Consider the following 19,619-nt stretch of genomic DNA (forward strand, 5'->3'; position numbering starts at 1 on the left):
CGATGGTTGCTGGAACCGATCATACCTTGGGGCTGCGGACCAAAAAATTGTCTGAACGCATCGGTCAGATGGCCACCTTCTCCACCGCTCCTTCTTTGACTGACCGAAGCCTCAGCAACACGTTGTCCAGAAACAGGAGTTTGTAACCTCCCAGTCTCTGGGAATGCGTTGCACAGATCTTTCTGCAAGGCCTCCCGAAGATGTTTTATCCTCTGCTCCCTCTGCGATGGCAAGATAAGGTCCGCAACCTTACCCTTGTAACATGGATCAAGGAGGGTTGCCAGCCAGTATTGGTCCTTCTGCTTGATACCACGAATACGAGGATCCTTACGCAGGCTTTGCAGGATCAGGGAGGCCATGCAGCGTAGGTTTGCTGAGGCATTCGGTCCGGAGTCCTCTGGGTCACTAAGGACGACATAGTCCGCAGCCACCTCCTCCCAGCCACGTACAAGTCCATGTGTTTCTTGGGACTGATCCCTTAAAGACTGCTGCTGATGCTGAGTGCCAGGCTCCACCTCCATACTGACACAATCTTCCTCCTCCTCCTCCTCCTCCTCCTCCTCTTCCTGTGTGATCGGCGGGCACGCAGGAACACTGTCTGGATAAAGGGGGCCTTGAGACCTTCCTGCCTCTGTTCTGCCTCAAGTGCCCTGTCCATTATTCCACGCAGCGTGTGCTCCAACAGGTGGACAAGGGGGACAGTGTTACTGATGCATGCACTGTCACTGCTCACCATCCTCGTGGCCTCCTCAAATGGTGACAGGACAGTGCATGCATCCCTGATCATGGCCCACTGGCGTGTGGGAAAAAAAACAAGCTCTCCTGACCCTGTCCTGGTGCCATAGTCGCACAGGTACTCATTGATGGCCCTCTGCTGCATGTGCAGCTGCTGCAGCATGGCCAACGTTGAGTTCCACCTGGTGGGCATGTCACAGATTAGGTGGTTCTTGGGCAGGTTAAACTCCTTTTGGAGGTCCGTCAGCCGAGCACTGGCATTATATGACCGGCGGAAATGCACACAGACTTCCCTGGCCTGCCTCAGGACATCCTGTAAGCCTGGGTACCTGCCCAAGAACCGCTGCACCACTAAGTTAAGGACGTGAGCCAAACAGGGCACATGGGTCATTTGTCCCTGTTGGAGGGCAGAGAGGAGGTTGGTGCCATTGTCACAAACCACCATTCCTGCCTTAAGTTGGCGTGGCGTCAACCACCTCTGAACCTGCCCCTGCAGAGCTGACAGAACCTCTGCCCCAGTGTGGCTCCTGTCCCCCAAGAACACCAGCTCAAGCACCGCATGGCATCTTTTGGCCTGCGTACTTGCGTAGCCCCTTGAATGGCTATGGTGCACTGCTGGTTCCGAGGACAAAGCACAGGAAGAGGCCATGGAGGAAGAAGAAGAGGAGGGGGTGGAGGAGAGAGGTGTGTCACAATCATTAGCATTTTGGAGGCGTGGTGGCGGAACAACCTCCAACACTACTGCACCTTGTCCTGCATCCTTCCCAGCTGCCAGCAGAGTCACCCAATGCGCCGTGAAACTTAGGTAACGTCCCTGTCCATGCCTGCTGGACCATGAGTCAACGGTAATATGCACCTTACCGCTGACCGCCATGTCCAGCGAGGCATTTACATTGCCTTCCACATGCCGGTAGAGAGCCGGAATCGCCTTCCGTGAGAAAAAGTGGCGTTTGGGTACCTGCCACTGAGGAACCGCACATTCCACAAACTCACGGAAGGGGGCAGAGTCTACCAACTGAAAAGGCAGCAGTTGAAGTGCTAGCAATTTTGCCAAGCTAGCATTCAACCGCTGGGCATGTGGATGGCTGGGAGCAAACTTCTTTCGGCGGTGCAGCAGCTGGGGCAGGGAAATTTGCCTGGTACAATTTGACGTCGGTGTACCAAAAGCAGATTGCCCACAAGTACTTGGCTGTGACACACCTAATTCTACACCTTCATTCCTCTCAGTGCAGGTCTCAGAGAGGACTGAAAGTATAGTGGGGTTGGAGATCTCAGCTGATGAGGAGCAAGGAGAGGTCCTCTTTGTTCTTTGGTGTGGGTCTTTTAGATACACTTGCCAACGAACTGCATGGCAGGTCAACATATGTCTGGTCAAGCATGTGGTACCCAAGCGGGAGATGTTTTGGCCACGCGAGATACGCTTGAGACATATGTTGCAAATAGCAGCGGTGCGATCTGATGCACTCGTCTCAAAAAAGGCCCACACCAAAGAACTTTTTGAATAACGCGCAGAGACTGCAGTGCCCTGCACATGTGGAGCTTTGGGGTGTGATGCAGTCAAGGTGCTGCCCTTAGGCTGGCTCCTGGAGGGCATCCTGCCTCGTTGGTGATGTGCCGCCTCCTCCTCCTCTCTCCTATCAGGCACCCACGTTGAGTCAGTGACCTCATCATCCCCTCCCTCCTCATCACTGGAGCAAACCTGGCAGTATGCTGCAGCAGGGGGAGCATGACTGCCAGATTGCTGTCCTTCTTGGGCACCCCCTCTGTCCGTGCTCACGTTACTGTCTTCATCGAGCTCAGTATCATCATCAGAGCCTTCCAAACGCTGGGCATCCTCCTGGAGCATGTACCCAACACTGTGGTCAAACAGTTCGAGGGACTCCTCAGGAGGACATGGTGGGGCTAGGGAAGGAGTCACTGATGACATTGAGCCAAGGGAAGAGGCCGCTGCTTTGCCAGACAAAGTACCCTGGGCATGGGTGAGAGAGGATGAGGAGGATGAGGACGGCTTGGTCATCCACTCGACCAAGTCTTCCGCATGTTGTGGCTCAACACGGCCAGCTGCCGAAAAAAAGGCCAAGCGTGTCCCACGGCCACGTGCTGATGAGGATGCACCGTCTCCGCGACCAGCACTAGACACAGAGCCTGCTTGCCCTCTCTTATTGGCTTGTGACTGTCTGCCTCTCCTTCTTGGCCTTCCAGACATACTAATGGCCTGTAGCTGCACTAAGCTGGGATATATATATATATATATATATATATATATATATATATATACCGTATTTATCGGCGTATAACACGCACTTTTTTCCCCTTAAAATCAGGGGAAAGTCGTGGGTGCGTGTTATACACCGATCCCCGCTATCGCTATGTGAATTTCGGCGATCGCCGCCGACATTCACATAGCGAGTAGTTTGAAATATGGCGCCGCGGAGTTCGGAAGGACTCGGCGGTGCTGTACGAGCGCCGCCGAAATCACAGAGCCGAGATACACATAGTCGAATGTATTCGGCTCTTTCCGGCGCCGCTCACAGTCACGCCCAGTCCCGCCATTGGACCTGTGTTATGTCCATCATAGGGCGGGACTGGGCGGGACTGTGAGCGGCGCCGGAAAGAGCCGAGAACCCTCGGCTATGTGTATCTCGGCGGCGTTCGTTCACTTCCGCCGGCCCCGAGTCCCTCCGAACTCCGCGGCGCCATATTTAAAAGTACTAGTATGTGTATGGCGGCGGCGGCGGGGACAAGGCTGCAGGGACACTGGGGACAAGGCTGCTCTGTGGACAAGGCTGCTCTGGGGACAAGGCTGCTCTGGGGACAAGGCTGCTCTGGGGACAAGGCTGCACTGGGGACAAGGCTGCACTGACAAGGCTGCACTGGGGCAAAGCTGCACTGACAAGGCTGCAATGACACTAACAAGGCTGCAGATAAACACTGATGAGGCTGCATTGATGGGCATTTTAATGTAAGTTTCTTTTCCTTAAACTTCCCTCCTAAAAGTTTTTTTCCTTCAAATTCTCTCCTAAACTTGGGGTGCGTGTTATACGCCGGCGCGTGTTATACGCCGATAAATACGGTATATATGTACTGATACTGCAGCTAGCAAAATCAACTGCCTGCCTGTAGTATGAGAACACCACCAACCTTCTACAGGTAGCTTTAGCTGAACACTGTGCAGAGCTCGCAAAAAACTAACTTGTAGGTTTAGCTGGACACTGTGAGGAGGACGCACCACACTAACTTGTAGTTTTAGCTGAACACTGTGAGCAGGACGCACCGCACTAACTTGTAGGTTTAGCTGAACACTGTGAGGTGGACGCACCGCACTAACTTGTAGTTTTAGCTGAACACTGTGAAGTGGACGCACCACACTAACTTGTAGTTTTAGCTGAACACTGTGAGCAGGACTCACAGCACTAACTTGTAGTTTTAGCTGTACACTGTGAGCAGGACGCACCGCACTAACTTGTAGGTTTAGCTGAACACTGTAAGGTGGACGCACCACACTAAATTGTAGTTTTAGCTGAACACTGTGAGCAGGATGCACTGCACTAACTGTAAATAGTCTAGCTGCCTGACTGTGGTACTAATAGGATCAAAAGAACACCAGCAATTTTCTTCAGGTAGCTGTAAATACTGTAACAAGACAAGCCTGCCTGTCAGTAAGAAGATAACAGGAATGGATCTAGCTGAACACTGTGAGCAGGACGCACTGCACTAACTTGTAGCTTTAGATGAACACTGTGCAGAGGTCTCACTACGCTAACTTGTAGGTTTAGCTGAACACTGTGAGGAGGACGCACAGCACTAACTTGTAGTTTTAGCTGAACACTGTGAGCAGGACGCACCGCACTAACTTCTAGGTTTAGCTGAACACTGTGAGGTGGACGCACCACACTAACTTGTAGTTTTAGCTGAACACTGTGAGCAGGACGCACCGCACTAACTTGTAGGTTTAGCTGAACACTGTGAGGTGGACGCACCACACTAACTTGTAGGTTTAGCTGAACACTGTGAGCAGGACGCACCCCACTAACTTGTAGGTTTAGCTGAACACTGTGAGCAGGACGCACCCCACTAACTTGTAGTTTTAGCTGAACACTGTGAGCAGGACGCACTGCACTAACTGTAAATAGAAATAGTCTAGCTGCCTGACTGTGGTACTAATAGGATCAAAAGAACACCAGCAATTTTCTTCAGGTAGCTGTAAATACTGTAACAAGACAAGCCTGCCTGTCAGTAAGAAGATAACAGGAACGGATCTAGCTAAACTGAATACAGTGTATATATATATATATATATATATATATATGCAACACCTGGGATGCATATATATATATACACAATACACTGTAAGTGCAGCTAACTGACTGACTGTTCTGCCTAATCTATCTAACTCAAATCAAATGACACTGTCTGTCTGTCTCTCTCTCTATCTATGAATGCCGGAACACACACTACACAGGGCCGCCGTGCAGGTGGCCTTATATAGTGTGGGGCGTGTGCTAAATCCCCTGAGCCATAATTGGCCAAAGCCTCCTTGGCTTTGGCCAATTAAGGCTCTCTGTTCAGATGGCGCTGTGATTGGCCAAGCATGCGGGTCATAGTGCATGCTTGGCCAATCATCAGCCAGCAATGCACTGCGATGCCGCAGTGAATTATGGGCCGTGACGCGCCACACGAATTTGGCGCGAACGGCCCATATCGTTCGCAACAGGGTTCGACTCAAACATGAAGCTCATCCCTACTGATAACATACTCTTAACCTGGGCAAAGTCACCTGGTTGAAGATTAGGTACCACTTTTTAATGTGTATAAATGGCACAATTTTTTTTTGGCATGGAGTAGGAAAGGGTAAAACCCTCAAAGTTTATTCTGTACTTTTCTTATTCAGTAGATTTCCCTTCACTTTCTGTCCCAGGGATGCAACAAGAAGTGAAAGATAATCTTTTTTAGGAAAATTCCTTTCCTAAAAAAAATCGTCACCAGAACACGAGGGTGAAACTAGATTGCAGGGACAAAAACAGCAATAAGAACTGTTCCTTCCCCAGAATTTAAAATGTTTTGGCTATGTTTATTTATAAAGGAAATATTTTTTTTTAAATATATACTGTTGCTGTATATAGTAATATGTCAGGAGCTTATTCTTGCAGACTGAAAGGTCCACTTGTATTTTAATTGAGTTCAGAACCTAAATGTCTTATTTGCAGATGCATGATATCCATTATGTAGGTTAGTCTGTAAATAATAAAAGGAGTTCAAGCCAGCACTTGGAGCTTCCAAGAAGGTGGAACAAAATACTAGTAGATAGCTTGTTAGTTTGGACTTCCATGATGAAATAAATACTCTTGGATTCAGTGGCGATTGCTCCATAAGGGACGCAGGGGCTCCGCCCCCCCCCCCATCCATCCATGCGTCCGGCCCCCTGATATTCATACAGGGCACCGGATGCATGGATTACAATGGCAGGGGGGTGTGTGTTTTTTTTAAGCACGTGATTAGAGCCAGAGGCTCCAATTAGGCTTCAAAACAGGATGGGCTCGGGGCACAGAGCACTGCGCCATGATCCCACCCAGTTGTGTGACACTAGAGAATGAATATTCGCTATTTTTCCTCATTCTCCTCCCGGTCAATGAGGAAGCCCCTATTGGGCAGGAAGTCTTAGGACTCCCTGGCCAATTGTGTCTCAGGACACACTTCCGGTTTCTATTCAGACGGAAGGAGAATGTCTCCTGTGTGCTCACCGGAGTGGTCCCGGCTCTTCCTTCTCCCTGCCTCCATGCCTTTATGCCTCTATACCTCCATGCCTCCATGTCTCCATGCTTCCATAAGGTAAGGCAGCCTCTCGGGTGACCGCCACTGTCCTTGTCTCCAGCGGGGTGGTGGGGGTGTGATCGCTGCCCCCTCCCGTCTCCAAAGGGGGGGTTGTTTGATTGCCACTGTCTGTGTGTCTCCCGCGGGGGGGGGGGGATTGGGTGTTGAATGACCGCCCTCCCCCCCCCCCAAATAATGAGCACCAGCCGCCACTGCTTGGATTCATATACCTTTAAATGGGTATTCTTGTTTTCACTACACAAATGGAAGCAAGGCATATACTGTAATTCAAAAAAATCCTGTGTCAAATTATCTTTACTGTCTAAAGGTACAGCTAACTGTTTCTATGGGTTGCTGCTTTCTGCAATTCATTGCTGCAATTTGCATTGTACTGCCTTTATAAATATACCCTATTTGTGAGGACTGAGAAAGAGATTACCCTATGCTTCCTTTAAAGTGTTACTAAACCCAGGACCCTGTAGTCACTACATCTGGTCTCCCACAGTACACAGAACGTGGAAATGCAATTATTTTAGTAAATATAAACCGCCAGATACCTTTTCTCATCAGCAGTGTATACAATAGCGAAAATAATTATTTGATCACCTGCAGATTTTGTCAGTTTACCCACTTACAAAGAAATTAAGGGTCTATAATTGTTGTCATAGGTATATTTTAAATAATAGAGACAGAATATCAACCAAAAGTCTGGAAAAAACACATGATACAAATGTTAGAAATTGAGCTTCAGTTCAGTGAGTAAAATAAGTACTGTATTTATCAGTGTATAACACGCAAAGGCGTATAACACGAACCTTCATTTTAAGAGGGAAGTTTCAGGAAAAAAACGTATTTTTTAAATAAACCACTTTGAAGCAAAATATTGGTCAGTGCCCATCAATGCAGCCTGATTAGTGCCCATCTGCAGCCTCAATGCAGCCTGATTAGTGCCCATCTGCAGCCTCAATGCAGCCTGATTAGTGCCCATCTGCCATCAATGCAGCCTGATTAATGCCCATTTGCAGGCTCACCATCTCTCATCAACACAGTGCAGGAAATCACTGAGCTGTCATCTCCTGTTTACTCGGCTCTCAGTCGGCAGTCACATACACAGTCCCGCCTCCGCCATCGGCATTGGACCAGCTCCTGTGATTGACAGAACACTGGTCCAATGCGGAGTGGCGGAGGCGGGACTGTGTGTGACGTGAGAGCCGAGTAAACAGGAGATGGCGGCTCGGTGAATTCAGGTGACGCTCGTCCCCCTCCTTCTCCTCCGAGGTACACTATCGGTGTATAACTCGCAACCGTGATTTGTCCCCTATTTTCAGGGGGAAAAATTGTGGTATTTGATCCCCTACCAACCAACAACAATTCTGGCTCCCACAGACTGGCTACAGTAGGTGCTCATGTGGTACACAGATTGGTCCTGTCAATTTAAGAAGGTGCTCCTAACGACAACTCGTTATGTGTATAAAAGACACCTGTCTGCAGAATCTCTTCTTCCATTCAAACCTCACCATCATGGGAAAGACCAAAGAGCTGTCAAAGGATGTCAGGGACAAGATTGCACAAGGCTGGAATGGGTTACAAGACCATCAGCAAGAAGTTTGGTGAGGAGGAGACAACTGTTGGAGCGATTATTCTCAAATGGAAGAAATACAAAATAAACATCAATCGCCCTCGGTCTGGAGCTCCATGCAAGATTTCACCTCATGGGGTAAGGATGATCATGAGAAAAGTGAACGATCAGCCCAGAACTACACGTGAGGAGGTTGTGAATGTTCTCAAGGCAGTTGGGACCACAGTCACCAGACAAACCATTGGTAACACAATACACCGCCATAGACTGAAATCCTGCAGCACCCGCAAGGTTCCCCTCCTCAAGAAGGCACATGTACAGGCCCGTCTGAACTTTGCCAATAAACATCTAAATGATTTAGAGAAGGATTGGGAGATAGTGCTGTGGTCAGATGAGACCAAAATTTAGCTCTTTTGGCATAACTCGACTCGCTGTGTGTGGAGGAAGAGAAATGCTGACTATGACCCTAAGAACACCATCCCTACAGTCAAGCACAGAAATGGAAACATCATGCTTTGGGGCTGTTTCTCTGCTAAAGGCACAGGCCGACTTTACCTCATTGAGAGGCCAATGGACGGGGCCATGTATTGTAAAATCTGGGATGAGAACCTTCTTCCCTCAGCCAGAACACTGAAGATGGGTCATGGATGGGTCTTCCAGCATGACAATGACCCAAAACATACCGCCAAGGCAACAAAGAAGTGGCTCAAGAAGATGCACATTAAGATCATGAAGTGGCCCAGCCAGTCTCCAGACCCTAATCCTATAGAAAATTTATGGAGGGAGCTGAAACTTTGAGTTGCCAAGCGACAGTCAGGAACCCGTAAGGATTAAGAGATCTGTAAAGAAGAGTGGACCCAAATCCTTCCTGAGATGTGTGCAAACCTGGTAACCAACTATAAGGCTGGATTCACACCTATGCATTTTTAGTGCTTTTTGCATTTTGCAGATTTGCACTACAGTCCATTCAACATGGTTTCCTATGGAACATATTCTGTAGTGCAAATCTGCAAAATGCAAAAAGCACTAAAAATGCATAGGTGTGAATCCAGCCTAAGAAACGGCTTACCTCTGTGCTTGCCAACAAGGGTTTCTCCACCTAATATGAGGTCATGTTTTGCTTGGGGATCAAATACTTATTGTACTCACTGAATTGCAACTCAATTTATAGCATTTGTATCGTGTTTTTTTTTGTTGTTGCATTTTTGGTTGATATTCTATCTGTATAATTTAAAAAACACCTATGATAAAAGAATATAGACCCTTAATTTCTTTGTAAGTGGGCAAACTTACAAAATCTGCAGGGGATCAAGTAATTAATTTCCACACTGTAGCAGTCTTGTGACTTCTATCAGTGTCTGGCCGACCACTGATTATATCTTGTAGGAGGTGTTTTCGTTCTTCTCTAACTGTCCTATGCGGCTGCATGACCCCTGACTTTCTGTCTGGACAGTTCTAATTGGTCCTGTGCTGATCACATGCACCCTCCCCAAAAAACAAAAAAAAACTCTCTAGCAATACACACTAAACTGAACATGTGCAGAGTGCCTCCAAGGCTCTGTTTTATCAGCAGATGGATTGGGGACCGTTAAAGAAGGGGAGGATCACAGAAGGCAGGATAAAACAGCCTTTTCATACAGTGGTGTAATGGATTAACCCCTTAGGTTCCACAGTGAGGTACAATTACTAGAAACACTCCCTTGCCACATCCGTAAATGTACCGGATTTTGTGATATATATGAACACATGTTTTTAGCTGATATTTTTCTATGCATAGTGCCTTGAAAAAGTTTTCATACCCCTTAACATTGTCAACATTTGGTCATGTTATAACCAAAAACGTAATTGTATTTTAGTGGGATATAAAGTGATAGACCAACAAAAAGTGGCACGTAATTGTGAAGTGGAAGGAAAATGATATATGGTTTTCAAAATTTTTGACAAATATCTGAAAAGTGTGGCGTGCATTTGTATTCAGCCCCCTTTACGCCGATACCTCTAGCTAAAATCTAGTGGAACCAATTGCCTTCAGAAGTCACCTAGTCCACCTGTGTGTGCATAGTCCACCTGTGTGTAATTTAATCTCAGTATAAATACAGCAGTTCTGTGAAGCCCTCAGAGGTTTGTTAGAGAACCTTAGTGAACAAACAGCATCATGAAGACCAAGGAACACACCAGACAGGTCAGGGATAAAGTTGTGCAGAAATTTAAAGCAGGATTAGAAAATATCCAAAGATTTGAACAACTCACGGAGCACTGTTCAATCCATCATCCGAAAATGGAAAGGGTATGGCACATCTACACACCTATCAAGACATGGCCGTCCACCTAAACTGACAGGCCGGGCAAAGAGAGCATTAATCAGAGAGGCAGCCAAGAGGCCCATGGTAACTCTGGAGTAGCTGCAGTGAGCCACAGCTCAGGTGGAAGAATCTGTCCAAAGGACAACTATTAGTCCTGTACTCCACAAATCTGGCCTTTATGGAAGAGTGGAAAGAAGAAAGCCATTGTCGAAAGAAAGCCATAAGAAGTCCCGTTTACAGTTTGCAAGAAGCCATGTGGGGGGCACAGCAAACATGTAGAAGAAGGTACTCTGGTCAGATGAGACCAAAACTGAACTTTTTGGCCTAAAAGTAAAAAGCTATGTGTGGTGGAAAACTAACACTGCACATCACCCTGAACACACCATCTCCACTGTGAAACATGTTGGTGGTAGCATGTTGTGGTTATGCTTTTCTTCAGCAGGGACAGGGAAGCTGGTCAGAGTTGATGAGAAGATGGATGGAGCCAAATACAGGGCAATCTTGGAAGAAAACCTGTTAAGCTGTGTACACAAGAGCGGAATGTCCGACAGAAAAAGTCAGACGGAAGCTTTTCATCGTATATTCCAATCGTGTGTATGCCTCATCAGACTTTTTTTTTTCGAAAATTCTGACGGACCTAGAAATGGAACATGTTCTAAATATTTCCGACGGAACCAATTCCTATTGGGAAAACCGCTCGTCTGTATGCTGTTCCGACGGACCAAAAATGACACATGCTCTGAAGCACATACGAGACGGAAGCTATTGGCTACTGGCTATTGCACTTCCTTTTTCTAGTCCCGTCGTACGTGTTGGACGGTCGGACTTTGGTGTGACCGTGTGTAGGCAAGAGCGCTTGAGCGGAGTTCCGTCGGAGTTCCGTCTGAGAAACCTGAGTTTATTCCGACGGCAAAACCGGTCGTGTGTACAGGGCATTAGAGTCCGCAAAGGACTTTGGACTTGGGCGGAGGTTCACCTTCCAGCAGGACAATGACCCTAAACGCACAGCCAGAGCTACAATGGAATGGTTTAGAACAAGGCATATTCATGTGTTAGAATGGCCCAGTCAAAATCCAGACCAAAATCCAATTGAGAATCTGTGGCAAGACTTACTGTTCACAGATGCTCTCCATCCAATCTGACAGAGCTTGAGCTATTTTGCAAACAAGAATGGGCAAAAATTTCACACTCTAGATGTGCAAAGCTGGTAGAGACATCCCCAAAAAGACTTGCAGCTGTAATTGCAGTTGAAAACCATTTATCATTTTCCTTCCACTTCACAATTATGTGCCACTTTGTGTTGGTCTATCACATAAAATCCCAATAAAATACATTTACATTTTGGTTGTAAAATGACAAAATGAGGAAAATTTCAAGGGGTATGAGAACTTTTTCAAGGCACTGTATATTTCTTGATTTGATACTTTTGTATAAATTCTGTAGTACAACTTGCCTTTAAAGTCCGACTTAGTGTTTTTTTTTTCTTTTTCCTTATTTCGTTCCACAGTGGGTATAACAAGCCAGCTTTACTGCATATGCAGACTTATTTTACTATTGTGGGTTTAGTAACACTTTAACAACAATGCTGAAGTGAGTATGAGGACAATGATGATGATGACGACAGTGGTAAAGGCGAATGCGGAAAACACCAGTTATTATTATGATGATGATGATGATGATAATATTAAAAAGAACAAGGACCAACAAACATTCAAGATGAAAATGTATACATTTTAATGAAGACAGAAATACATAAAAACACACGTACAATACAAGCAGTACAAAATGAAAAGAGAATAGTATAAACAACAGTGTACTACAGTAATAATGGAAACTTTACATGGCAGTATGTTTGTTATTAAAAATTAGGGACAAGCTTGGGTTTGGATTGCATTCCCTGCCCTGCAGGTGCATTTACACAAAGGGGCGAGGATGCTCATAAGATTGTTGACCTAATATGGCTAAATGAGAAGAAAATCTCTCAAATGCGAGGCTAAATCCCCTCTTAGTCTGTTACTATCACAGGTGTCCCCACTGAAAAAATTCTCTTCTCCTATTCTAGTGACAGCTATTATATTTTGGAATTCCCATACCTTTCTGTCCCAGTGATTATATTCACCAAGACAGATACAGCTGGACAATCTCCCAAGTGCAGACAGACAGAAGTTCTGATCAGTGGACAGCAGTTCTAATGCCGCGTACACAGAAACGGTTTTGCTGTCGGAATAAACCCCGAAGGTTTCTCCAACGTAACTCAGATGGAATTCTATTCAAGCGGTCTTGCCTGCACACGGTCAACCCAAAGTCTGACCGTCCAGAATGCGGTGACGTACAACACTTACAACGGGACTAGAAAAAGGAAGTTCAATAGCCAGTAGCCAATAGCTTCCGTCTCGTACTTGCTTCACAGCATGCGTTGTTTTTGGTCAGTCAGAACAGCACACAGACGATCGGTTTTCCCAATAGGAATTGGTTCCGTCGTAAATATTTAGAACATGTTCCATTTCTATGTCCGTCAGAATTTTTGAAAAAGGAAGTCCAATGAGGCCTATACACGATCGGAATAGACGATGAAAAGCTTCCGTCGGACTTTTTCTGTCGGACATTTCGCTCATGTGTACGCGGCTTAACCCTTCCCTATTCTATCCAATACAAAATAAAAATGTTTTATATGTAGCTGTGCGCTGTGATGTCAAATAGCATGTCCCCCACAGTTTATTCCACCTACCCCTATGTTACTACTCTTTCCTGTAGTGATGTTGCAGGATGAACCATAGCGTGCAACAGTGTAAAAACTGACACATCCACAAGTGTCAGATACTCAGATAGCAATGGCAGTCACCTGCTGGAAAGTTAAGAACTCATCCTCTTTTTTTTAAAAGATTATTCTTCTCTAACAATAGCGACAGGGTTACTATAAGAATATGCTTGAATAGGTCCTAAAGTGCTTCTGGTCACAGAGAAGAATGCTGTGATCTGTTTATCTACATGGTCCACTGCACTGCATTAAGGCCAGTGTATGTATTACGGCCTGCATTTAACATTCAGGTACAGTAAATGCAAGCTATAGACATGCAAATATGTGTATCTATCATTGTATTTCATCTGTTATGGCACAGAACAGAAAGCTACACCTGCAGCAATGCATCAATACCGCTCATGTTCCACTGATGTTATAGAGCAAGTATTCATGGAATTTGTATGTGATCTCCTGCGTTGTATTTACGTACCTAGATACAGGTAATGCAAATACAATTACAGTAAATATCCCCAGAAAGCTATTGCACAGAAATGAACCTAAGTACCTATCTCTGCAGTGTATAAACATATGTACAGGGTGTCCTTTTTTGTTCTCCCTAATAGTGCATTGTTACAATACTTAAGTGAAACCTATAGGTAGCCATTGCTGTCTTCTCCATTTGAAAATACTGGTTCTAGTTCTAGTTCATGCAGATCTATTATGTCAAGTTCTTTCAGAGTCTCTGAAATAGAACAAGCAGGCAGAACAGGAGTTCTGACTTCAATCTCACTTATTTCCAGCTTTCTTATTCCAGGTCAGTGGCTTAGAATGTGTTGAATCCAGAGAATCAGCATTATATCCAGGAAACTGGCATATTTTCAGCAATGCCAGACTCTCGGTTTCTTTTAGCACAGATTTAATGGCATGTCTACATGGCTGTATTATTATTAGGGTTGCCAATACTAGGCATTTGCACAAGTATTGGTACTCCTGCAAATGCCTCCAATACATGAAACCGATACCAGAAGTGATGTCAGCTTGGGGGGGGCGGAGAGTGGCGGTCCGCACCCAGGTGACACCCACCACCCGTATGTCCAAGGCAGCTGCAGCGGCTGGACTGCTTCTTGAGCTCACGCTACTCACCTGGCCTCTCTGAGGCCGGCCGCCTATTCAATTTATTGCACGGCCGGGAGGGAGGACACTAGTTCAGTTGATCGTAAAGGGGAGGAGCTGGAGAGGAGACCCCATGTCCCGCTTGTCGGGATAGGTGTCACTGCAGGATGGAAGTAAATGAACTGAACCAACGGTAGCCTTGCTATGTCCATTGACTATCTTGGCATCTTGGACTGAGTAATCAAGAGATACTATGGAAGCTGTCACAGCCTAGAAACTCCCAGCCACAAGCAATCTTGATGGAACATCACAAGGTACAATACAGCTGAGTAACACTCAGAAGGCGAAGCCTTATTTTTTGTAGTGTCACTGCAGGCACAGGTACCATGGACTGCAGAAAAAGTGAGTACTGCTTTGTCAGTTCATTTGTGACAGGAGGGAGCTTTGGTCACGGTGCGTCTCTCTCTCTTACAATGTGAGTTATACTGAACATAGGATAACAGAAGTTAAAGTGAAGGCATCAGAGATCAGACATTGCCTCTACTTTACCTTCTGTTATCCTCTGTTCAGTATCACTCACATTGTAAGAGACAGTTAGTTCTTTGACCCAACAAGGTGTCCTGAATTTAACCACTTCCTGTCCACCGCATGTTTATGGACGTCCTGCAGCTGCAGCAATGACCAAGATATCATTCTTTAGTCCCAGCAATTCTTCACTAGATAAAAGTAAATCCAGGCAGCTAACAAGCCACTGGATTACTTTTACAGGTGGCGAAAGGGGGTACCACCCACCTCCTGCCACCGCCAACTCTACCGGGCTCTGCCATGAGTTATGAAAGCCTGGTAGGGATGCGACCAGCGGCAGACAGTTAGAAGAGCTGCTGATGTTCCTCCAACTGTGTGACATCAGAAACAGGAAGCGGCAAGGATTTAGTCACTTCCCATTTTTGGCTCTTTCCTTACCTGGCCGTTAGTGGCGAGTGAAGCAACCGATCAGACCAATCTGTGTCTGATCGGCTGCATTGGAGGCCAGAGGGGAGATCTGGGGTCTAATAGACTCCAGATCTCTCCATAAAGGCCCATGCTATTACAAGGGATGTTGTTCAGACTTTGTAATAGCAATAAAGTTGTTAAAATAAAGTTCATCCTTAGTAATAGCAATAAGAAAAATAAAGGTACAGTGTTAAAAAAATTAAATCATAAAAACACAAAAAATTAAAAATAGGTATCGGTAATTGGTATCGGTGAGTACTTCAGGAAATGTATCGGTACTCGGTCTTAAAATACTGGTATCGGTGCATCCCTAATTATCATTATTATACAGGATTTATATAGTGCCAACAGTTTGCGTAGTGCTTTACAACATGAGGGCAGACAGTACAGTTACAATACAATTCAATACAGGAGGAATTAGGGGGGCCCTGCTTGTTATAGCTTACACTGTGCACCAATAATAATACTAATAATAATAATAATAGGAGGTCTGTATAGTAATCTGCTGGTACCAGGCACATTGGTTGTGGCCTGCAGCTATGCAGACAGTACACATATGGGTTCTGTCCAGCATTTGGGAGCAGGTGCTGTACTTGTTGATAGGATGAGGCTTATTTATTTAAACAAAAAGGACGTTAACTGCTCCTGCCACCCATAGCCACCAAACTGCAGTGAGAGGACCTAAAGGGATTCTGTCTAATATTTTTCCTGAGAATACTAGAAAAAAGATATAGAAACAAAAGACCATGCTCACAACACCCCTAAAAATGAAGGGGCTAAAGCAGCTAGCCTAATGTTGGGGTATCACAAACATAAACAAAATGTGCTAATAAAGGCAGTGCTACACATAAACAATCCCATTGCCTGGCTGTTTGTATGAGTATGGGAATTGGATTGTGTAGGTCCTGGCTGATCTACCCAGGAAGGGGTTACTGATCATCATACTCCTGATCCCCCCACTCTACTGCTGGCTCATCGTCCATATGCAGTATCAGGTAAGAAAGCAGTTGGAAAAGGTTCTGCCACAGCAGCATGGACACGTAGAATGACAGGTCGCTTACATCGATCTCGCAAAGCTTCCCAGCATAATTCAAGTCGCAGATGCAGTGGAATTCATTGAGCAAGTTCTGGCAGAGTCCTCCATTGAGACAGGGATTCGACTTGCACTCATCATAGTCAATCTCACACCTGTGAATCCACATAAGAAACAGTCAAAAAAGGTTCTGTTTAGGACAAATCTGTCACTGATTGTAGCTCACTTAAAATGAATTCTATAAAAGTCAATAATCTGCACTTTACTGCTGCTGAATGCAACCCATTGAAGAGAATGGGGCCATGCCACCACCATGTGTACTGCAAGCGGCTGCAGTGCATTTGTGCACAATTTATATTGTTACAACAGGTGGTGAAGAGGCAACGTATCATCTTCTCACCTCCTGTCAAACACCACTGCTTCAGCTCGCTGTCGTCTGATGTCACAGAGCCAGTTCAGGCTTAGGCAAGATCGCGACAATGGAGTCTGTATCCGCCCACATGCCTGGACCGGCACCCGGCTCAACCTTTCAGCCAGTTGCTGAGAGCCTGAGCCAGCCGCTCCTGCCCCCTCCACAGTCCAGCGCTCCAGTGAGCGTGGAGGGCAGAGCAGAGAGCTTCTGACTGACAGTCACCAGCTCTCTGCCCTGGTAGCTGTGAGAACCGAGTGATCAGCAGAGTTTCATCGCTCAGTTCTCAGTGTTAGAGCCGCTGGGAGACAGATGCTGCATTGGAACTAGGTAAGCATGATTCTAAATAAAATAAAATAAAACATACAAGTTTTAACAGGAAGAGTGTAAATCTCCCCAAGTGATCCATTTATCAAATTAAACCTTTTATTAAAGTGGATGTAAACCCAATTCATGAAATTTGACCTGGGCACATATACAGTATCTGTAGTGTTTACTTATTTCTCTCCAAAGACCTAAGTCCTGTGTATTTCTGCTACTTCATTCCTCTGATATCAGCATGATAACTTCTGACAAGTTCTCCAACACGGGAGATAAAAGCAGCTGAAAATTTGTGTTGGGGAGGTTGCTATAAATAGATTAGCAGAGAGCTGGTCTATTCACAGCACAGCTCTGCAAATGTCTTTCTTCCTCTGCCTATTTTAGAGGGGGGTGTGTGCCTTTCCATCAATCGGCTCTCACACAGTGTATGCCAAGACTCCCCTCCCACTGCTGAAGTAAAAGAAGAAATTTTAACATGATGTTTACTTTCTAAAGAATACAGAAAGCTGAAGACAGCAGATATACATGTAAAACGTATGTAGGGAGATTTGTTTAATCTCTGTATATCATCTGAGGCTGTTCACTTCACTGGGTATTGGAGAGCATTTACATCCACTTTAAGGTTGTAAACATACAGATTAATAAAGACGTGTGATAGGTCAATAGGACAGCATTAATACAAGTACCGACAAATACATATGACAAAATATTACTTAAATGTGTATTGTATAACAAATACAAAATCTTAATAATACATATGAAACGGTAAATGAATGATCATTTATCCCTACATAATAATGCATTAATAATGTGTACCAATGAAAAAAAAGAAGAGAAAAATAAATAAATAAATATATAAATTAAACAAAATGGGATATGAAATTAAATAAATGGGAAAAGGAAAAAAAATATGTTCAGTAGGGTACCTGGGAAAAGCAAATGAAGTACAACCTATATTTGTATATTGAAAAAAAAAGACATAAGATAGAAAAGAGAGGGGGAAAGGGAAAAAGAAAAGAGAATGAAGAAGAAAAAAAAAGAGGAAAGGATGTAAGGCAGTAAGGAAAGAACTAGAATGACAGTGCCTTTAAAAAGTATTCACACCCCTTGAAATTTTCCACATTTTGTCATGTTACAACCAAAAACATAATTTCTATCACTATCCATGATGTATAACTCAATGCTTGTATAATGTCCACTTATATGCAACTCAGGTGGGTGTTGAGATGCTTTCCCCATGGATCACCTTGATCCGTCCGCATCTGCCCTGTCGTGCCCATGTTAACGATGGTGTGGGGTCAGATGGGACTCTGGGGTGACCTTCTATGGGGTGCTTCCTATCATCTGCCTGGGCCTACTTTAATACATTGGTTGTATTAGTCTCCAACATGTATTCTTATGCATAATGTAATTGTTTTTTTGTTTTGTGGATTGATTCTATCCTGTTCATTATCCTAAGACATGTAACTTTTTGTACTGGTTATACTTATTGTCAATTTTAATGAAAACTTTATTTAAAAAAAAATTGGGGGGGGGATTTTATGTGATAGACCAACACAAAGTGGCACATGATAAGAGGTTTATTAGAGAACCTTGGTGAACAAACAGCATCATGAAGGCCAAGGAACACACCAGACAGATCAGGAATAAAGTTGTGGAGAAGTTTAAAGGAGGGTTAGGTTATAAAAAAATATCCGAAGCTTTGAACATCTCAAGGAGCACTGTTCAATCCATCATCCGAAAAAAGGAAAGAGTATGACACAACTGCAAACAACCACACAAACAAGACATGGCCATCTAACTAAACTGACTGGCTGGGCAAGGAGAGCTTTAATCAGAGAAGCAGCCAAGAGGCCCATGGAAACTCTGGAGGAGCTGCAGAGATCCACAGCTCAGGTGGGAAAATCTGTCCACAAGACAACGATTAGTCGTGCACTCCACAAATCTGGCCTTTATGGAAGAGTGGCAAAAAGAAAGCCATGGTCCAAACAAGAAGCACACACATCAGGCAATAATAAGGTGCAAACCTCGGATCACCACCGCCCACAATGCAAAGAAAAAAGAAGACATTGGTTGCACACCAGACCATCAAAGTGCTTGATAAGGAGTTCTTTATTGTTGTACAGTCAAACATGCAGAGTTACAGTTAGTTGACGTGTTTCACACAAATGTACCATGCTTTTTCATAAAGAAGAAAGCCATTGTTGAAGAAATCCGTAAGAAGTCCTGTTTTCAGTTTGTGAGAAGCCATGTGGGGGACACAGCAAACATGTGGAAGAAGGTGCTCTGTTTAGATGAGACCAAAATTTAACTTTTTGGCCTAAAAGCAAAACGCTATGTGTGGCAGAAAACTAACACTGCACATCACTCTGAACACACCACCCTTGATGTTTTTCTTCAGCAGGTACAGGGAAGTTGGTCAGAGTTGATGGGAAGATGGATGGAGCCAAATACAGGGCAATCTTAGAAGAAAATCTGTTAGAGTCTGCAAATGACTTGAGACTGGGGCAGAGGTTCACCTTCCAGCAGGACAATTACCCTAAACATACAGCCAGAGCTACAATGGAATGGTTTAGATCAAA

The 19,619-nt window shown here is 45.0% G+C and overlaps 1 protein-coding gene across 1 annotated transcript in view; it reads right to left on the minus strand.

Annotated features, from left to right (window-relative positions):
- CRB1 (crumbs cell polarity complex component 1) overlaps positions 1-19,619 on the minus strand; it is a 210,492-nt gene that overhangs the window by 16,754 nt on the left and 174,119 nt on the right. The window contains exon 10 of the mRNA XM_073592978.1: positions 16,336-16,462. Within this exon, the coding sequence (XP_073449079.1) occupies positions 16,336-16,462 (127 nt within the window). The remainder of the gene's footprint in view (positions 1-16,335; positions 16,463-19,619) is intronic.

Source organism: Aquarana catesbeiana, linkage group LG07 (assembly GCF_042186555.1).
Source record: "Aquarana catesbeiana isolate 2022-GZ linkage group LG07, ASM4218655v1, whole genome shotgun sequence".
Classification (NCBI taxonomy): domain Eukaryota; kingdom Metazoa; phylum Chordata; class Amphibia; order Anura; family Ranidae; genus Aquarana; species Aquarana catesbeiana.